Consider the following 19,549-nt stretch of genomic DNA (forward strand, 5'->3'; position numbering starts at 1 on the left):
ATGACTTTCTTGATCCATCCCTGTTTTATCTCAGCTCTCTTTTTTTCGCACTGGGCAGGAAGTGCACGCTCAGCTTGTCTGAGCTTGTTTTCTGGTATTGGCTGTGACAGTGTTTACATGGAGGTGGTGAGAGCTTGAAGACTCAACCACACAGTGCTCAGCAGGAGAACCAAAACAATAAGCTAAAAGGGGATAAAAGCTTCTTAGAGCTGCAGAGAGTTGGTTGCGATTTCTTTGACTTCTGTATAATAACCTGTCTCATATTCCAGGTAGTCATTTTATTCATTGCTAATATCAATATGCTTTGTGCGAGGGCTGCACAACATGGTAAAGAAGTCCATGTGAATATTTTGACAGATTAAGATTGTGATATGATTCCCGATGAGTGGGAATAATAATTTTCACATAACATAAAATCATAGTGATGTGACATTTGTTGGACTCTGTACCACCAAACACATGTTTTCTTACATCTGGAGAACAAGATTTGCATGTCTGCGGCACAATAGCACTTCATTATAATGCTATTGTATCACAGATTTAACCTTCAGCCTCAAAAAACAGATTTCGCATTTGGATATCGTACCTGGCCATATTGAAATTTTGATCATTTTTGGGGTCAATTGTTGAGCCTTACATAGGCCTATTGAAGTTTCCCACTTTTTCTCAGCAAAATGTTATAGGCAGTTGACTCCATTACTTTCTGAAATTAAGACACAAGCTTAGCTATTCAACATATAATCAAGAAATTAAAAAAAGAATGGTTAAACTCACCTCCATGAACATAGCTGTGTAGTGTGCAGTCAGAGGGGCCCACCAAATGGATCAGACTGGACTGGCTGAAGCCAACTGAGTGTTTTTCTGCCATGCAAACAAACACACACAATGAAAGAAATGTGAAGAAATGTTCAAATTTTGCATTGATAAACTTTCTAGTGCGTATTTTGCCCATGCAAGCCAACACAAGCAGAAACTACATGCTGCCCTGCAAAAACCTCACTGTATTGACATGCACCCTGCCAATCAAGCTAACATACCTTTTGGTAGATCCTCTGTGGTTGAGTACGCATGACAAAATAGAGAATCAGTTATTAATTTCACTGTCATGATGACTGACTACATTAAAAGGGCAAAAGTGTCAACATAAATAATTGTTTCAGTGTAACAACAGAAAAACCCTCTTCATATGAATGTCCACAACAACAATTCAAAGATATCTAACAGTTATCAGAGGCAGCTATGAAAATGCCATTGCACTTAAGAGAATATTTACTTAAAACACCACACTACAGTTCCTTATCGAGTCATAAAAGGTACATCAATGCAAATACATACAATGAAAGAGCACATGGTGTCCTGTACCGTAATGTTCTGTTATTACACTCAAAAACATCAAAACTGGACATTGATTCAGGCGTGCACAGTGCTTCTGTGGTAAGTGGCGGTGTTCAATTATTTGCAGGCATCATGATGACACTTTCACTTAGTCAAGAAATCATTTCAGCTTATATTTCGATCGTCTTTCAATCCATATGGGAGCAGGAACATCATCTATACCTCAGATTTCTGTTGTATGTTAACTGCATGTTAGGATCTGATTTGAGAACTTTAGGAGAGGATGTTACCTGGGTTGGGTGGAGGTGGCACCACCTCTTCAGTCTTCGCTTTGGTCTCCAGTCTCTCACTCTTCTGAGTCTCGTAGCGCTTTCTGCCTTCCTCCTCTTGCTCTGCACTGGCATACTGCAGACAGACCGAATACAGTGTGAACTTATGCACAGGTGTACACATTTACCCGAATATGGAGGATGTCTGTAATCTTAATCCTCTGGAAAACTGCCATGTCCGTAATTTGTAAAGTAAAAATTCCCCCGCAAGTTACCAAACACAGAGGTCAAGGGAAAATAGTATCATTTAAATTGTCTGTGAAGGTTGCATTGCCTTTCAAACATCTGTTTTCTCTTGTCAGACAACTGAACAAGTAGTAAATTTGACTGCGGCTCATAATCTGTTTAACAGCAGTCAACAGCTGTGCTATGACGTCAGCTGTATTGACATTTAGAAGTGGTGACAGAGAAGGTTAGGAGCAACAAAAAGCTGCCATATTCAAGTACAGCCACAAAGCATCTTTTACTTGATCTAAAAATGAGCTTAAAATGTATATTTACAGTATACTTCTAACACATGCTGAAAGTGGGCAAATTAACTCTGAGCTGTGAATAACGTGGCTGCTGAAGAACGGAAGGTCTGTGTTACACACAGCCTCGACATCACATCCAGGAGATACAGACATCACTTATCCCATGTGAATGCGCCACATGACACACAAATTTGGGGTGGTAATTTCTAAATCTCATGAGGTCCCCTGGTAATACCAGTCCCGTATGAATTGGGCTTAAGACATAAAAGACGTGTGACAGTGAGACAGACTTTTCACACTGTTGAATGTGAATATTTTTATCTTTTACCAGATGGTTTCTCTCATGGAGTCCCTTATCTTGACCTCTCATCGGGTCATTTCTGATACATATAGAGGGACAGAATCAGATAGAGACAGAGAAGCTGACAGGTGAAATGCCAAACTTTGGTCCAAGAAGGTCAGAGCAAGAGTTTGCATGTACCTTGATGGGCGGCACCTCCATGATCTTGTCGACATTCTTCAGAGAGCAGGGGACGTACCACAGCGCCGCCTTGTTGGCCAGCTTTTTGGCACCTGCAGTTAGAGAGAGAGAGAGATGGTTGAATTCTTGTAGAAAGAAACATGTCAGTCAATAATTTTAAAGCTTTCTTCCACTAAATAAACTGATGTAATTTTCTCAGAGTTTTGTGACTGTACACCAACAAGCAAGAAGTTTTGACACGTCCTTTAAAATAAAACAAACAATGGGGTAAACAATTTTGAAGCAGCTGTTGTCAAAACAGACACTTTTATTAATACCCCAATAAAAGCCAATCCAGTTTTTAACAAATCCAGAGGCGCTGCCTGAAGATTAGTCTTTCTTCTGCAAACAAAGGAGCAGAAAACAAATGAGGTCTTTGTTCAAAGACAATCATTCACGTCTATTCAGAAGAACGCACTCTCACATTCGCTAAACTCGGTCCCTTGGTTAGTGCAAGGTTTAGCATAATCCCTAAATCCTGAACATCCTGCGTTTTCATGTTGTGATTAAGAAATGGAGGGATGGCAACTCACTCATTAGGTTCTCAGTACAAATATTTACATCACATTATAAGTCAGTGAGGTGTCGTCTCTGGTGTGTTAAAATATAAGATGTCTGAATTGTTCCATTATGTCCGAGTTTTCAATTCAGCGCAACAATCTTTTTAGTCCTGCAAAAAAATAAAAACAGAATATATGTGGGTGTTAATACATGTGCATAAATTATTACTTTGTATTCACAGGAGTTGAATAAAACTGCTGAAATCTTGAGAATTTATTCAGGTTTTTACATTTTTGGGGCAAAGTTACCTTTTAGCAATAAGAAAGTACCTAAAGTAAGTAAATATGCTCGTTATTGGAGCATTTAGAAATCCTTTCAAAGTTGTGGACAATTTCGGTGTTTCTTTGGTTTATCTGTGGATATTTAAACTCTTTCTGGATGTTATTCATTATTTGTCTTGTGTGTGAATATCTTGAAAGTGCTGTCACTTAAACATTTTATCCCTTAGATTCTCCTCTCTTGTGAATATAAATAAATATAAAACCATCTTCATCATCAATGAGTGAAGTACGCATATCGCTTCCTGTGAATAAATATAGGCTCTGACATTTCCATAAACCTCCATGTACAGTAGCGCGTGAAACGTTTCGGTGGTTCGGGGGCTGGAGCATTAGCTCTGCCTTCCTACAGAAAGTTAAGAACCAGAAGACCAGAAGACAAAACTCGTGGAAATCACATCCCATAGCAATCAGGCAGAGAGGTTGCCATAGCGATATCTGCCTACACTTTTTCTCTTAATTCGCTAACAGAGAGAGGGGGGTGTGGGGGGGAGGGGGGGCTATTTTGAGGTTGTGTTGTTATAGCACGCAAGGGAGGCTCACAGATTAAAGACAGCAGGTTCAAATGAAATCACTGTCGTAAAGTGTTAAAGGGCTTTTACATGTTTCTGCAACATCTGATAGACTGAATGTTTCTTATTAGGACTGCTGGCACTTAGATTTATTTTTATTTGATGCTATGGAATTAAAGTAATGTTTCCTTTAATCTCCTTTATTGTTGCTTTATTAACCCATATTTTCACCCAGACTTACTTGTTTATAATACAAAGAAACTTATAGCTGTATACATGTGCAGTGCATCTACGTGGACATAAAAATAGGACATCTCATAAATTAAAAAAATACCTTGTTGAAAATGAAGATTTGTGACGTTACTGTGTGTACTGTGAGTCCAGATCAAGGAATTGTAAAGTTAAAAGAAGAGCGTTAGAGCAGCCGCTTTGGGCACTCTCGGGGAATAACATTTGCATTTTACACCCAAGTTAAAACCGTGCAGACAGCCGGGCCGCGTTGCCATGCCGACCACGCTTCTCCTCTCCTCCTCTCATTGGCTCCTGCCCTTGCCAGCAACCAGGAAGTTGCCCACAGCAGAAAGGCATATTTACATATCCTTGACTCTACCAAGACTGAGTGACTCCAGTCTATTATTAGCTCCTGCTGGACCTTTTAAGTGAACTGTGTTCAGGATGGAGGGAGGAGGAGAACGAGGAGGACGAGGAGGACAAGGAGGAGGAGGAGGAGGAGAAGGAGGAGGACGAGGAGCAAGAGAGAAAGAGGGACTGAGGGGAACCATTCCCAGTCCGACTGGTGACCTTTCTAACCAGAGTGTAACCAGGGAACTGGCTTTGAATTTCAAATCCCTCTGCATCAAATGAAGACAATGTCAACGTTTGACCATGTCATTGCCTGGACTGCAGCCTTCTTCATGCCTTTACAGCATGTCTACAAAAACAGCACATATCACTTCTCATGCTTGAGACAGTCATAACATGCAGCTCACCACTACATGCATACTAGGGCTGCTTAATATAATAAAAAATCATATTGCCTTTTTTTTGACAGATATTATGTTGCGATATGATCCACGGTGATGGGAATGATTAATTTTTGCATCACAATTTTGATTTTCACTGAAATGACTATTAAAATCATGATGATTTGACATTTGTGATCTCTGCAACACTATAGTACTTCACTATACTGCTGTCTTGTCAAACATTTTCCCTTTATCAAAAAATCTAAGTTTGTGTCTTCATCTTTAATGCTCAAAAAACACGTCAGTTTTCTCATACTGTCCAGTGCTGCAGTACTGTATTCCCCCTCTGTCTGAAACGCTCTGTTTTAGCTCCTATCTCTTTAAGGCCTCTTCTCCCAAATACCCAGTCGGCTCTGATTGGTCAGCTCACACACGCCTGAGTCTGCACTGCTGACTACAACAGAGAACATGTGCTAAATAAATTTTTACGTGCCAAACTAGCCACTAGGCATAAATTATATGTGACTCTATGACATAGTGTGATGTCACAAAGTCACAGGATTAAAGGCGGGACAACTGACGAGGCATTTCAGGAGCAGTGTTTTCTGTGGGAGAGAGGAGCTTCTCTTGGGGCGGACCTTGACCTTTCAAGGTCTTGTACAGGCACAGAAAGCTATATGAAAACACTGAAGGAAAGGAAAAAAATGAAAAGGCATAAAAGGTCTCCATTAAGGGACAGATATCTTTATTGCATCACATGTCTTCCTGCATAAATAAAGGATAAATAAATGGTGGACACCTCATCTCCCTGTTGTTCTTTAGCTTGGTATCCATAGTATCTACACACATCAAATTTAACGTTTTTTGATGAGTACACAATGGGAATGACAAGCCTCCAGCCATGATGACAGGCTGAGGATTTTGAAATGATCAGAAGGATGCAGGCTCCCCCAGCAATTCAAGATAAATCAGTATATCAATATAAGACTGTATATTATTGAGGTAGACATTTTTCAAGTCACTCCTGTGAGAATATTTTTTTTTTAGATCTTCGATAAAATCTTATATCCTCATCCTCATCCTTAATTTATCAATCGTGACGAATGGGTTTCTTGTATGTGTTGGTTTCTATGTGATGACAGAAAACTGGATTCAGTCTCGAGGGAGCAGTATGAAGTAGCTGGTGGGACAGCTGGCTTGCTTAGTAAGTATTAATGAATTAGTGAATAGGAAGGTTTTTGGCTGCATCCACCCCGAACACAAGCTCCACAAATCTGCTCAATCAAATTTCCTCACTCGATGGCACAATGCTCAATAAACTGGCTAAGAGCTCAGTGACTCTGTGCATGGTTTTTCAAGTTCATCCGGCGGCAGCTTTAGAACAAAGAGCTCCATGAATGTTAAAGGACACTGTGGCGGCTGTGATGACAGCTGAGACAAATGGCACCTGGCGGTGGCAGGTCCTTTTTTTTAATTGATGGTATGTTGGTGCAGCAGTCCTTTGAGTGCATGAACGTGCAAGAACAGCATGTGAGAGGAAGGATACTTCACAGCGGACAATCAAACTAGAAACACTTGGCTGATTATACAGGAAACAGAAAGTACAAAACAAGTCAAACTGATCATCTGGTGTGTCTACTCCAAAATTCTCAACTTTCAGCAGATTGCAGGACAAAAATCCAGCAAATTAGGCATGAACTACAAAACAAATAGGATCAGTGGCTGTTGTGGAGCAGACTTAGACACACAGGCTTTTTTTAACTATATGATAGGCAGCAGAATTCCCAAACACTACGCTCCATCATATTTAATTATAAATTAGAGCCTTTTTGGGGACTGATTTGAGTATTCACAAGGGTGCTTAAGTGGGGAAAAGTCCCTCCAGCACTACTTATGCATCATCCAATCCCCTTTAATCTAAGTTTAAGGCATCAATCATTACTTGATATCATTCTTGAAATTTCCTAAATGCACAACAGTCCCGAATCCCAATCCTCACTCCCCTAAGATCTTAAATCTCTCATCTAGCTGTTCCTTTCCTCCTTTTTTTCTACTCTCTTTCCCAACAATCTCTTCCTTTTTCCGTTCACCTTGAGCAGTTTCACATGATTTATCGCTGTATTTTACTTGTTCACCTCGCTGCTCTCCCCTTTGGCTTGTACCCACTACCCTTCATTCTTACTCTGAGCAGAAAAACTCCCTTGTTTTCTTTTCCCCTTCCTGAAAAGCCCTTTCCAGGCTCAGAGACAGTGCAGCGAGGAACGTTCTTAGTGCTTGATCACAATGATCAAAACCACAGATTTTCCATTGTGCTGAGCCAAGGCTCCATTACGTTTAACTACAATGCAGCCCCACTGTGGGCTGGTACAGCCTGATAGGAACAGATGAAGTAGAGCATCGGGATGGAGCATTTTGACTGAAAGGGGATATCCAATACTCCATTCAAGCATTAAGGTATATTTCAACTGTACAAGACTTCATCTCTTTTCTCAAGAAGAAACAAAAAGAAACAAATGCTACTCCTCACTCGATGGATTGCGCAGTGATTTGCACAAATCTACTTTTCTGTTGTACCCAGACGACCTTTAATGTGCCGTAGTGTTGTCTGTGCTGTTACAGACCTCGGCTTTGCCCTCAGGAAATTCTTCCGTGCTCCAAAAGTCAAGCTGGCCTCATACTTAATAGTTAAAGGTCTTACAGTATTTTTTTTTTTGTTTGTTTTTACATATTTTATTCATTGCTTACATTTAGACTTAACACATTTTACATCATGTCACAAGCTTTTTCCTCCTGCTGTGGGCATTAACGACTTATTTGACTAAAATAACTAATTGCGAGCAATGATCGTAATATAAGCCTCAAACAATACTCTGTTGATTGTTTGTGTATGTGTGTGTGTGTTCATGTCGCACTCATTGAGTTCGTGCAGTTGTGTGACCCACCAGGATCATGGAAGGAACTGTCATGCTTATTTTAAGCCTCAACCCACAATGCATTGCTCTCAGCTCTGTCTATGCGTGTGTGTGTGTGTGTGTGTGTGTGTGTGTGTGTGTGTGTGTGTGTGTGTGTGTGTGTGTGTGTGTGTGTGCGTGCGTGTGTGTGTGTGTGTTGAGGTGGCACGATGTGTGTGTGCCTTGTTTATGCAAATATGTGCCTGAGTGTGCATGCAACACAAGCATTATTACCTCTGTGGGACTTTTGGGTGCATGTGTGTTTGTCCCAAGTGTGGTAGCAGACCTTTGTGCCTGTGTGCACAAATGCCTTATTGTGTGTGTGTGTGTGTGTGTGTCTGTGTACATGTTTTATACATCACCTAGGGTGCGTGTGTGTGATTGTGACTGTGTGCAGTTTTCTAGGTATGTACGTTTATCTTCATGTATGTTTCTTCATACATGGGTACATGCAAATCTGTGTGTGCCGATGTGTGTGGGTATGTGTATGATTGCGCATGTGTGTAAGTTAGTGCGCATGTGCAATCCCCCCAGCGGGGACAATCATCACGGCTCGTGCCCACAGTAGGCAGCCTTCCCCTGGGGGGCCGTGACTGAGGCCTGCCTGACGAGATGCTGCCTGACTGAGTGTGGAACCTGGATGCCTGCCTCCTCCCCCAACACGCACACACATGTGGCATAAACATGAATGCATGAATACAAAGATGCATGCACACAGACCATAATATACATACTGATGCACAGCATAAGGTGCATGCACGTAAACAGACGAAGCTGCAAAAACATGCATTGCTGCGCAAATGCAGATCCTCCTAACGTGCAAAAAGGTGCATAAAAATAAAAACAGAAACAACATCTGGAAGTCTGCAACCAACAGGAACATTCAGTGTTCTTGTTCAAGCCATCCTTCAATAATTTGCCTGAGAAAAGATCTATGTGTACAAGCCTGCCAGTCCTGCCTCAGTGTGAGACTTCTTTTAGAGAGAAGGGAAGTGTGTGTGCTCAGTGTGCATCTGCGTGGGTGTGAGAATGTAGGTGTGTGACTTCTTCTATGCAGAATGTGTCAGGATGCGCATATCAGGCTCTGTATGCACGCAGGTTGTCCCTCCACAACCGCATGTGTGTGTCAGTATGTGTTGGGTACGTGAGCGCGTCGTGTTGGAGCATGTGTGCAGGTACATCCACTTGGCGTCCGTGTCTGACTGGGCCACAGTGTGTGAGGTCTGATGCTAAGCCGACATGACAGAAGCAAATAATGTCTGCTCCCGTTATCTTCTCTTCCCCCTCGGCCCCGCAGGAACCTTTTAAAGGGCCAAACACTGATGAAATCACACACACAAACCCATGCACACACATGCATGTATACAGTATGGACGTGCACACCCACCATGCAAAGCAAACACACATCCGCAAAATTATGCATCTAACTGCAAAGTGCAAAGAGAAACACACATTTATCATAAACCTTTCTCACAGTTATTGACATTGGATGAGCTCCTGCACAAATCCACCATCTAAAACCGAAACATGCACACAAAACATGCACTCACAATCATTTATTTACACAGCTCCACATACTGTGAATATGAATGAACAATTCTTCTGAGGTTTGGATAAAAATAAATCCACAGAAGCACACAGGCATCCATACATTCATACAGATAACAGCTGTGTCAACTCAAATACACACACCCATACATTTACACAAATGTGACCTACTTCCTGTAGCTACAGTATGACCTAATAGACCACCAAGGTGCTGCCTCTCCTCTGGCTCTCCTTGTGCCGAGGCGGCCTGTTTTTCTGATTTCAGGACACAAACTAATCTGCTCACTCAGGACAAATAGTACTGCAAAAATAATCTCAACTGTAATTCATTTTCCTAAATCTGGATTAATAGTTAATATATGTTGTATTTTTTTTCTTTTTGTTAGACTGACACAAGGTGATGTCACATACTTTATGAATCAGGGTGACAGATATCGTGTATATGTAAATTGGGACAGAAAAATGAGCAAATCCCATCACAGATGTTGTGTTTGTACCCACATAACCTCCAGAGAGCTCAACAGCAAAGTACAAAGCTACACCCACACTGCCCTGACAGTGAACCTACCCTTAGACTTCAGACTGTTAACTCTATTTTTTTTTTTGTTTCATATATGCACAGCTGTGCACTTCTTAACTACGAACAGCACTGAAAATGTTGGCTGTTGGTTATTTTCTGATTCTAAAACATATTCATTGTAAGGCTGAGAAATGGCTGATCAAGTGACCTGCATCTGTTTTTATTTTATTTTATTCTATTACAGAATAATGCACAACCCTTGTTAACATAAACTGTTAATATGGTGAAATGTGTGCTAATTTAACAGAAAAAAGGTTAAATATGCTTTAACTTTAACTTCTTACTTTGTTTTTGCACAAATATATGTTGCCCATGTTATGTTGTAGAGCTGCACAGATTAATTGATTCATCGATTAGTTGACAACTATTAAATTAATCGCCAACTATTTTGAACTGATTCATTGTTTAACAAAGAAAAGTTAAAATCCTCTGATTTCAGCTTCTTAACTTTGACTATTTTCTTGTTTCTTTACTCCTCTGTGATAGTGAACTGAGTATTTTTGAGTTGTGGACAAAATAAGACACTCAAGGGCGCCATCTTGGGCTTTGGATCAACATTTTTCATCATTTTCTGACATTTTATAGAACAAACAACAAATTGATTAATCGATAAAATGATCAACAGATTAATAAACAGTAAAAAATAATCATTAGTGCAGCCCTATTATTTTATTTTCACAGCCCTGAATCTCTATGATGTGCAGCAAACAAAACGGTGCGTTCAATGCCTTGTTTCCATTGGCTCTTTTCCTGATCGTCCTTCTTCGGGGTCCTTCCCGACAGGCCGTGTGCTGTAGCGGGCTGTCCATGCCGATGCCTGCATGTAACGTACGCTGCTCTCCACCTGTCATCTCATATCTCTGCCTCCGCCTCCATCAACCTGCTTCCAGCCCAGCAACCAGCCAACCAACCAGTACAAGCCTGTTGCTAGGGCAACGGCTGTCTAGGGGATATTTCTTTTGTTTCTCACACCTCCTTTCCTTCTTTCTATCTCTACCCTTCTCTCACTCTTTCTTGCTCTTTCTGCTGTCTCTCTGCCCATCGATGTGCCTGTCTGCCTCTCGCCTCACATCTGTCTCACTCCCCTGCTCTCCCTCAGTCTGTCTCGTCTCCTGCCTCTCTCACTCTGTTGAAGACGGCCAGGTTGTTCTGATGTTACAGTACCTTCTAACTACAGATCCATCAAAAAATATACACAAAGTAAGGTTTCCTTTGAAACATGTCAAGAAACTGCCCCTATGCTACAGAACTCATTCACAACCAGCTCTACCATTATATATTGTGTGGCTATACTTCTTTAAAGGTGTAATATCATCTCTCCCAGTTTGCCATGAATTGAAGCAGTAACAGTACATTCAGAAGATTACATTTGGTTAATTACAGACAGTCGGTGCATCGCTGTTGCCACTGACATTTAAAGGTCCAGAGATAATGCTGGGTCAGCCCAATGTGATCCTCCCTCCGTCTTTACTCAAGGGACTCAGGGCAGTGTGTGTATGTAAGCCTGCTGATATAGATCTGTGTGTTTTAATGTGTACATCAAATGTGCACATATCTTCATAATAAACGAGAAATACAGACTGCATCAGTTGGCAAACTAGAAACCAACATGGCTCTTAGATTCTATTCCCCTGTCACAGCTTGTAATGCACCGCCTCATGAAAGCTGTGTTTCATCTGCCATGCTTGTCAGCAGAGAGTTACTGAATGTGTGCTGCCCTCTACTGTTCAAACAGCGGAACATCACAGGGAGGGGATTTTTAAAAACATAAGAAATGTCCAGAAATACAAACGAATGACAATGGAATAGTGGGTAATGTGAATACTTGACTTGCATATAATGAGAGTAAGTATCAGAATTACACTAATGATTCCACACTAGCTTCAACATAAGTTTTCCAGCCCAAATTTAGCCAAATTCATGGCACTAACTGCTATGAATTTTGTGCTTTACAGTCAGATGAAACATGGCAACCTGCAGCAAAAATGACTCTGCCTGACAAATGTAATAAAATCAAATGAGAAACTGTAGATGCATGCGGCATTCTGCAGGGTCAGAGCTGTCTCTGTACACACACCGTAGGTGACAAAGAACCAGCGCAAATCATGAGGGTATGAAGTTTGGTGCAGCAGGGTGTAAAAACTGATGGAGCAGATGTTTTTTAATTTCCTGTCTTCTCTACAGTCGACACACCGATAAAAGGGATAAAACAGGGAGACATTACGACTTCAGTGTATGAAAAGCACTGGTCCAAATAATACAATTAATCATGGCTGAACTCCATTTAGCTGCTTCAGTTTCAGGGTCCTTGTATTGTTCATGCGGGCTCACTGTCACACCGTCATGACTTTCTGAGACACTTGAGTCATCGTTACTGTTATTAGGACCACCTGTGCTTGTCAAACTGCACTTGTAAAGTGGAAAGGAAGGGAAATGGTTTCAGCTGTGTGATTTAGAAACACCACGGAGCAATATACTGTAAGTGTGTGTTTTATGATCTTGTCACAATTTTTTCTATCAGTTTTTAATAGTCAAACATGTCATGTAATGAACACTTACTAGACTGATGTGTGGGGAAAATCATCAATTATAAGACAAATGTAAATTATACTGTAGAATATTACACCCTGATAATAATAACTCAGTTTAATCAGAATCTACTACAGCAGTGTTTTTGAGTGTGATGACGAGCTGATCGTTTTAATCAGGTGTGTTAGAGCAGGGAAACATCTAAAACTTTCTGGGCAGGGGGCCCCCAGGAACAGGATTGAAAAACAGTATGAAGAATCTGTCAAATAAATTAGCTTACATTAAAACTGCAGTAAGTTGATTCTGTGACTGCAGGTGACTGAACATTTCTCATGTTACACTCTCCGACAACACTGACAGAATGACTGCATATCTGCTGGTAGTGGACTTATGGAATAATGCATGGTTGCTATTAACTGAACTCTTGAGCTTGTCTGACAATCAAGGGAACAAGCAGACTCTTAGATTAAAGTACGTGATATTACACTGATTTGACCTGACACAGTGAAAGATTTGGACAAAAATTATTGAAACTATAAGAAAGCGCCCCTTTTACTAGATTCTACTTAGCCTCCCTTCCTTGTCACACTTTTAGCAAAGAGAGACTTCAAGAGAAATGCAAACCAATCTGAGCAAAAAGACAACAGAACTGAAATCAAAAGTTGATTAATCAATTTGTGGATTGTTAGAAAACAAATCAGCAGCTAATGCGAGATCTGCTTACCAGATTAAGATGTCTGTCAAGCAAAACCTTCATATATTCACTGTTTCCAGCTTCTGTAATGTGAGGATTTGCTCCAAATCTCTGTTTTCTATTTTATTGTCAATTAAATCTGATTGGGCTTCAGACTGCTTATTGGACTTTAAGGAAATTATGATTCATTATGTCATTTTATAAAACAAATAATACATGTATTAAATAGACAAAATAACCAACAGAGTAACCAGTAATGAAAAGCCTGAGTTATTACAGCATGTACTGGAGGTGACAAATATTGTCTACAAAATGTGTGTTAGTGGGTGTGTATCACTGAGTGTGTGTTATCACCTGAATGTCTGTCATTCTTTCACCTACTCTGCAGTGATGTGGGTGAGAATGAGGCTAAAGGTGAACGCTGCTGCACAGGTGAGGCAGCAGGTTCATTGTGTAAACTCATCATATTCCAACCAGATGTTTAACAGCATTATGGATATTTAATATTGTTTTAATATCCCCCCTAGAATAAAATGTCAGCTTATTACCAATTTAAACGTATTATCGAACAGTTAAAGTGATGCCTGAACTTTACTTTACTTTGAATCAAAATGAGTCACCTGTGAGGATGTTCTCAGCCATGACTTTGACCTGGACCTCCAGTGAGTGCTTGGAGGTGTAAGTGATCTCAGCGGTGACGTGGGCGACCTCGCCAATGAACACAGGGGACAGGAACTCCGTCTTCTCCACCCGAACCAGAGCGGCCAAACAGCGGTCCTTGTGAGGAGAAACAGCAAACTTTAAACCTCACAACATTAGAGAAAAAGTGACTCTATACAAAAATCACTTTCATCACTACCCACTGGTTATTTTGATCCACAACAAAATGTTATTATATATTTATCCTGTAAATCCACTTCTTCTCTAATGGGGTCATTTTGTGCTGTAGAGTAAAAAAGCAACTGTAAAATGAAAACTTACCGCCCTTAAGAAATGTATCTCACCTGAAACTAATGATATCTACAACTGTGTTAAGAGGCAAGAAAAGGAACAAAGTCTGTGCCAGACAACACAAGGCAAAGAGTGAGGGGCTGATGGAAGAAATCAACAGCTTGCATCATTAAAATCTTTCCCTTTCTTCATCTGAACTGCATTTAATTCATTAAGAGTGAGCAAGTGCAAAGCCAGGTGAAGATTCAGGAGTGGAGATGGTATAAATCTACAGACCACAGTATCTCCAGTGCCACACCATAGAGACACTAATCAGACAGGTTTAAAGGTACCATGATGTCTTTTAAAGATAAATACATAATACACACAAAATATGCGCAACTTTTCTATCAGCGTAAAAAGACAGGCAGGGTCAGAGACACTCAGATCGTAAACATAGACATGATAGACAATACTTTATAACTGATTATGATGACCTGGCTCACACGGGCTGTTTTTATGTGAAGCAGCTGTTCAAAGTGTAAACGTGAAATAGTTCTTTGTGCTTTAAATGCTTCAAAATCAGTTAATCACAGATGTCTGTCAAGCAAAACCTTCATATATTCACTGTTTCCAGCTTCTGTAATGTGAGGATTTGCTCCAAATCTCTGTTTTCTATTTTATTGTCACTTAAATCTGATTGGGCTTCAGACTGCTTATTGGACTTTAAGGAAATTATGATTCATTATGTCATTTTATAAAACAAATAATACATGTATTAAATAGACAAAATAACCAACAGAGTAACCAGTAATGAAAAGCCTGAGTTATTACAGCATGTACTGGCGGTGACAAATATTTGTCTACAAAATGTGTGTTAGTGGGTGTGTAACATTGAGTGTGTGTTATCACCTGAATGTCTGTCATTCTTTCACCTACTCTGCAGTGATGTGGGTGAGAATGAGGCTAAAGGTGAACGCTGCTGCACAGGTGAGGCAGCAGGTTCATTGTGTAAACTCATCATATTCCAACCAGATGTTTAACAGCATTATGAATATTTAATATTGTTTTAATATCCCCCCTAGAATAAAATGTCAGCTTATTACCAATTTAAACGTGCTTGTGCTTTAAATGCTTCAAAATCAGTTAATCACAGACGTCAGAACAAAATATGACTGCCCCAAATTCTGAACTTGCCTGTCTTAAATGATGTAGTTTAAAGGAAGGTTGTCACAAAGTGTGATTTTTTTTTACTGTTGACATGTGTGTGCTCTTATTACTTACTCTACTCTACTCATCTGTAAAGCACTTTGATTATGTACTAACCTGTGTGTATGAGAGGTGTGATAGAAATAAAGTTTGATTGATTAATTGTTTGTGATGGTACCACTGACTTGAAAATGCATATAAACCTCAGAGACTGAATTTGAGGTGAAAACATTCATAAATATTGTACAGCATAATAAAAATACAAAGGAATTGAAAGTAATTTTAGGATTTAATTTGACTTCAGTGTTTTAGAAGACTATTTCAGAAGCACTCTGTAACCTTGGTAAGATGCCAAAAAATGTGTTTGCCTTAGTCTTATCTGAACAGTGACATCTGAACAGCACAACATGACAACATTCTTGTTGCATGTGAGATGACAATCGAATGATGCAAGTCAAAAGTCGGTTAAAGTTCACCAGGTGAAAATGAAAACCGAGTCAGCGAGAAGGTAAACAACACTAGGTGAGGCAATACTGAATAACAACTATATTAATGCACGACTAATGAGACTATCGTACACTATCAACTATTTTTACTGCTGGAGAATGTGTTAATAAACATTTTATGTTCTCTATAGCAGTGGTTCTAAAAGCTTTTTAGCTCTAAATACTAAAGTAAAGCAATGACCCATTACACACAACTCTACCAAAACTTTATTTTTCCCTTTGAAGGTTATTAGTTTACTGAATTTTAATTTCTTTTCTTCTTATCATCTTTTCCAAATTGATTGAAAAAATGGTTAATGAAAGTAATGATAATAATCCTTTTTTTGGTAACACTCATTATTACCATCATTAATAAATGGTAAATTTGGCAAGTGTTTACTGTAAAGTTGCAACTGATGTTTAGAAGCATTATTTGGACGGCCATAATAAAGTTGGAACTGATGCTTTTAAACCTTCACAACTGCTTAATAAAATGGTTTAAAAAGCATTTCATTGTTTGTTAACAGTCAAATAACTATTAACTAAAGTTTAACTAACCAAATATGCCGAATATATCGATGATGGTTATTATAAAGCGTTACCTGTTTTAGTTTATATGTCTTGAAAAGGAACATCATTACAGGACAGCTGCTTATAATGAACCTTATAACAACATTTCCTATTTTAATTTAGAGTAGGGTCTGAATATAGTCAGGGTTTCTTACCCCATTCTGTGTGTTGCAGTGCCGCGTGCCGATGATGCATCCAGCTTCCTCAATCATCCTGAGGATGATGCCGCCGTGGACGTTCCCCACAATGTTGGCGTCATCTGGACGCATGATCCTGCATGAAGTAAAGAGATTAGTTTCCATGACTGTGGATCTGATGGTCAGATTACATGCGTTATTAGCATCTCATGTTTTAGACGTTCTTGATAACCTGTGGGACAATAAAATCCTGTTGATTAATAAACGTGAAAACCTGACCAGCCGTGCAAACTGATAATTTCACCTTTCTGACCTCGTGGTTTCAACTTTTGAAGAGTGGGAAGCTGGAACATTTTGAACCATCATTTCTCTTCTCACTCTTACAAAATCAGGCACCTTAATACTAATTTTTAAAATAAATAAGAATGAGCCCACAACTTGGGCTGTGGAGGGCTGAAGATGTGTTCATCGGCACTAACACAGGTTAACAAAATGTGCATAGGTGTGTGATTTAGTGTGTACATAGTGGAAGTAGGCTTTAATGTATGACAGGTAGTTTGTTGAAACATTATCTATAAAAAAAAAAAAGATAAGAATCTGACATGTTTGTTGATGAAAGGCTGGGATATCTGCTGTGATGTTCTTATAGATAGTCACACGAGTTGAACTTGTTGTATGGTCTGCACATGTACGGAGCGCAAGACTAATTTTGCTCAACATTGTTGAAATATTCTCTGCACAGTTGATGGTATCATGTGTTTTTGACTCCAGCCTCACCTGTCACCAGTACCATTATCACTGACAGTGCGACAAGCTGTCATTTACATCAGCTGTTCAGCCAGTTCTTCTGTGTGTGGATTGAACTTGTCTTACCAGTTATGATCTAATCTGCTCACAGACACACAAGGAATTCACAAGAGTGTCCCCAGTGACACCATTAGACAGGAAGGTGGTAAGGAAGGAGTAATTACCAACTGTCATAAAAGTATGTGACCTCTTCTCTCTTGTTTTTAAGTCGGAAACATTTGGAAGACTACAGAGAACACTTCGGGTCTTCTCTCCATGCAGCATGTATTAAAGAGATCTGATTCATGATACTGATTCTGAAATTCTTCAGAGAATTAGCAACAAGGAGAATTTCCCTTACACCCACCAGTCTCCTTTAATTCCATTAAGCCTAATTCAATATCATATAAAACACATTTCAATCTGCTAGATGCATACATTTATTTTAACGGGGTCTATTCTGGGCCGAGACCCATCCTCCATCCACGTTTAGGGAAAATCCGTTCAGTAGATTTTTAATCCTGCTGGCAAACCAACCAACCAATCAATAGACACAGGTACCTCCTGGGCGAAGGTCATGACCCAGGACACATAGGCACATTATCCTACAAGACTTTACAACAACTCACTAAAGAAAAGCTTAAAAGTGACATTTGTTGAGAACAATATTCATTGTACCAAATAAACATTAACAGAATTCACCTGATTACTACCATGGCATTTTCACTGGGTGAACTTAATCACATAGAAAATACGGTTTCTGGTGGGAGGGTAGCAACATTTATCAACAAAATCGTCTGCATCCCTACTTCTAATACAACTGATTGCACAATATTGTTAAAATAATGAATTTTATCATTTCAACGCTGAGTAACAGTTCATCAAGAGCAGATCAGGATCCCCACACATGACATTGCTGTATTACACATAGTGACCAGAAAGTCAATTAGAAACTCCAGCATATTGAAATTAAGTCTAACATGGCAGCACTGTGATAAATACTACTGTTGTGAAACGTATAGTGTCAGACCTTTATGTTCATCATATAGTATATGATGTGAGGCTGTACTATATACTGTATTAGGGGTAGAGCGATTATCAGCCTGACCGATTATCAGGGCCAGTATTCAGCAGTTATCCAATTATCAGTATTGGTGATTTTTCTGTCAAATTGCAGATAAAATAAACTATTTTTTTTTCTAATGTGCCACTTCTCTGATGCAGCATCCTCTTACGCAATGTCCCACCCACGACTGATTAGTAACACTTCACAATAATAGCCTATAAACAATAAAATAATACGAATCTGCAAAGTAACTAGAACTAAATTTAAGTGTAGAGGAAGTATAAAGCAGCAGAAAATGGAAATACTCAAGTTAAGTACCTCAATATTGCACTTAAAAACAGTACTTGAGTAAACTGTAGTCAGGTTCATTCCATCACTGGCTGTTCTGAAGATTTTCATTGTTACTGCAAATGAATATCAGTTCCAAATATCGGTTATCTGTCTCTTTGACATGAAGCAAAACATTTCCAATCCATCAACAGCATCACAAACTACAGCCTCAACAACGCCCCTCTGACACAGCAGCTGTAGTTAAAGTTGTATTTAGTATTAGAAGTATTTTTAGTATTCTTGTAACGACTTCAATTTCCCAAAAAGCACATTTTTTATGTGTCAAGGGAAAGAGAGAGAGTGAAGCAGACAGTCGCCTCTATATTCAGCATCACAGTGTGTGTGTGTGTGTGTGTGTGTGTGTGTGTGTGTGTGTGTCAGAGATGAATTACCTGCTGAGTTGATGTTTAGAGCCCTGCTGAGCTCCAGCCTCCCCAACATCCCTGACATCTCTGCTGACTTGTTGACTTTGACTCGCTTGTCTTTTATACACTTCATCTGCTGCCCTGCTGCTCTGAGGCCTAAAACAACGCATCCCTGCACTCTCGCTGACTACGCCTCTGATTCTCTAACACACTTCCCTTCTGAATGATCTCTTCATTCACATCTCCTGAGATTTGGGGCCCTGACGCTGCTGTGGTGAGTGATGTCATGCAGTTGAACCCGCCTTAACCGTCAGGACTGGTCAAACTGGATTTCAACACAATGACTGACGCACAAACAAACAACAGTTGACCAATAAAATTTGTCATCATCACACC

At 39.7% G+C, this 19,549-nt stretch overlaps 1 protein-coding gene across 1 annotated transcript in view; it reads right to left on the reverse strand.

Moving 5' to 3' along the window:
* Positions 1-19,549, reverse strand: part of acot7 (acyl-CoA thioesterase 7) — a 60,103-nt gene that overhangs the window by 37,483 nt on the left and 3,071 nt on the right. Inside the window, exons 2-6 of the mRNA XM_073470726.1 lie at positions 16,625-16,742; positions 13,896-14,052; positions 2,619-2,710; positions 1,626-1,740; positions 775-861 (exon numbers count right to left, since the gene is read on the reverse strand). Coding sequence (XP_073326827.1) covers positions 775-861; positions 1,626-1,740; positions 2,619-2,710; positions 13,896-14,052; positions 16,625-16,742 — 569 coding nt within the window. The remainder of the gene's footprint in view (positions 1-774; positions 862-1,625; positions 1,741-2,618; positions 2,711-13,895; positions 14,053-16,624; positions 16,743-19,549) is intronic.

This window comes from Pagrus major, chromosome 7 (genome assembly GCF_040436345.1).
Source record: "Pagrus major chromosome 7, Pma_NU_1.0".
NCBI lineage: Eukaryota > Metazoa > Chordata > Actinopteri > Spariformes > Sparidae > Pagrus > Pagrus major.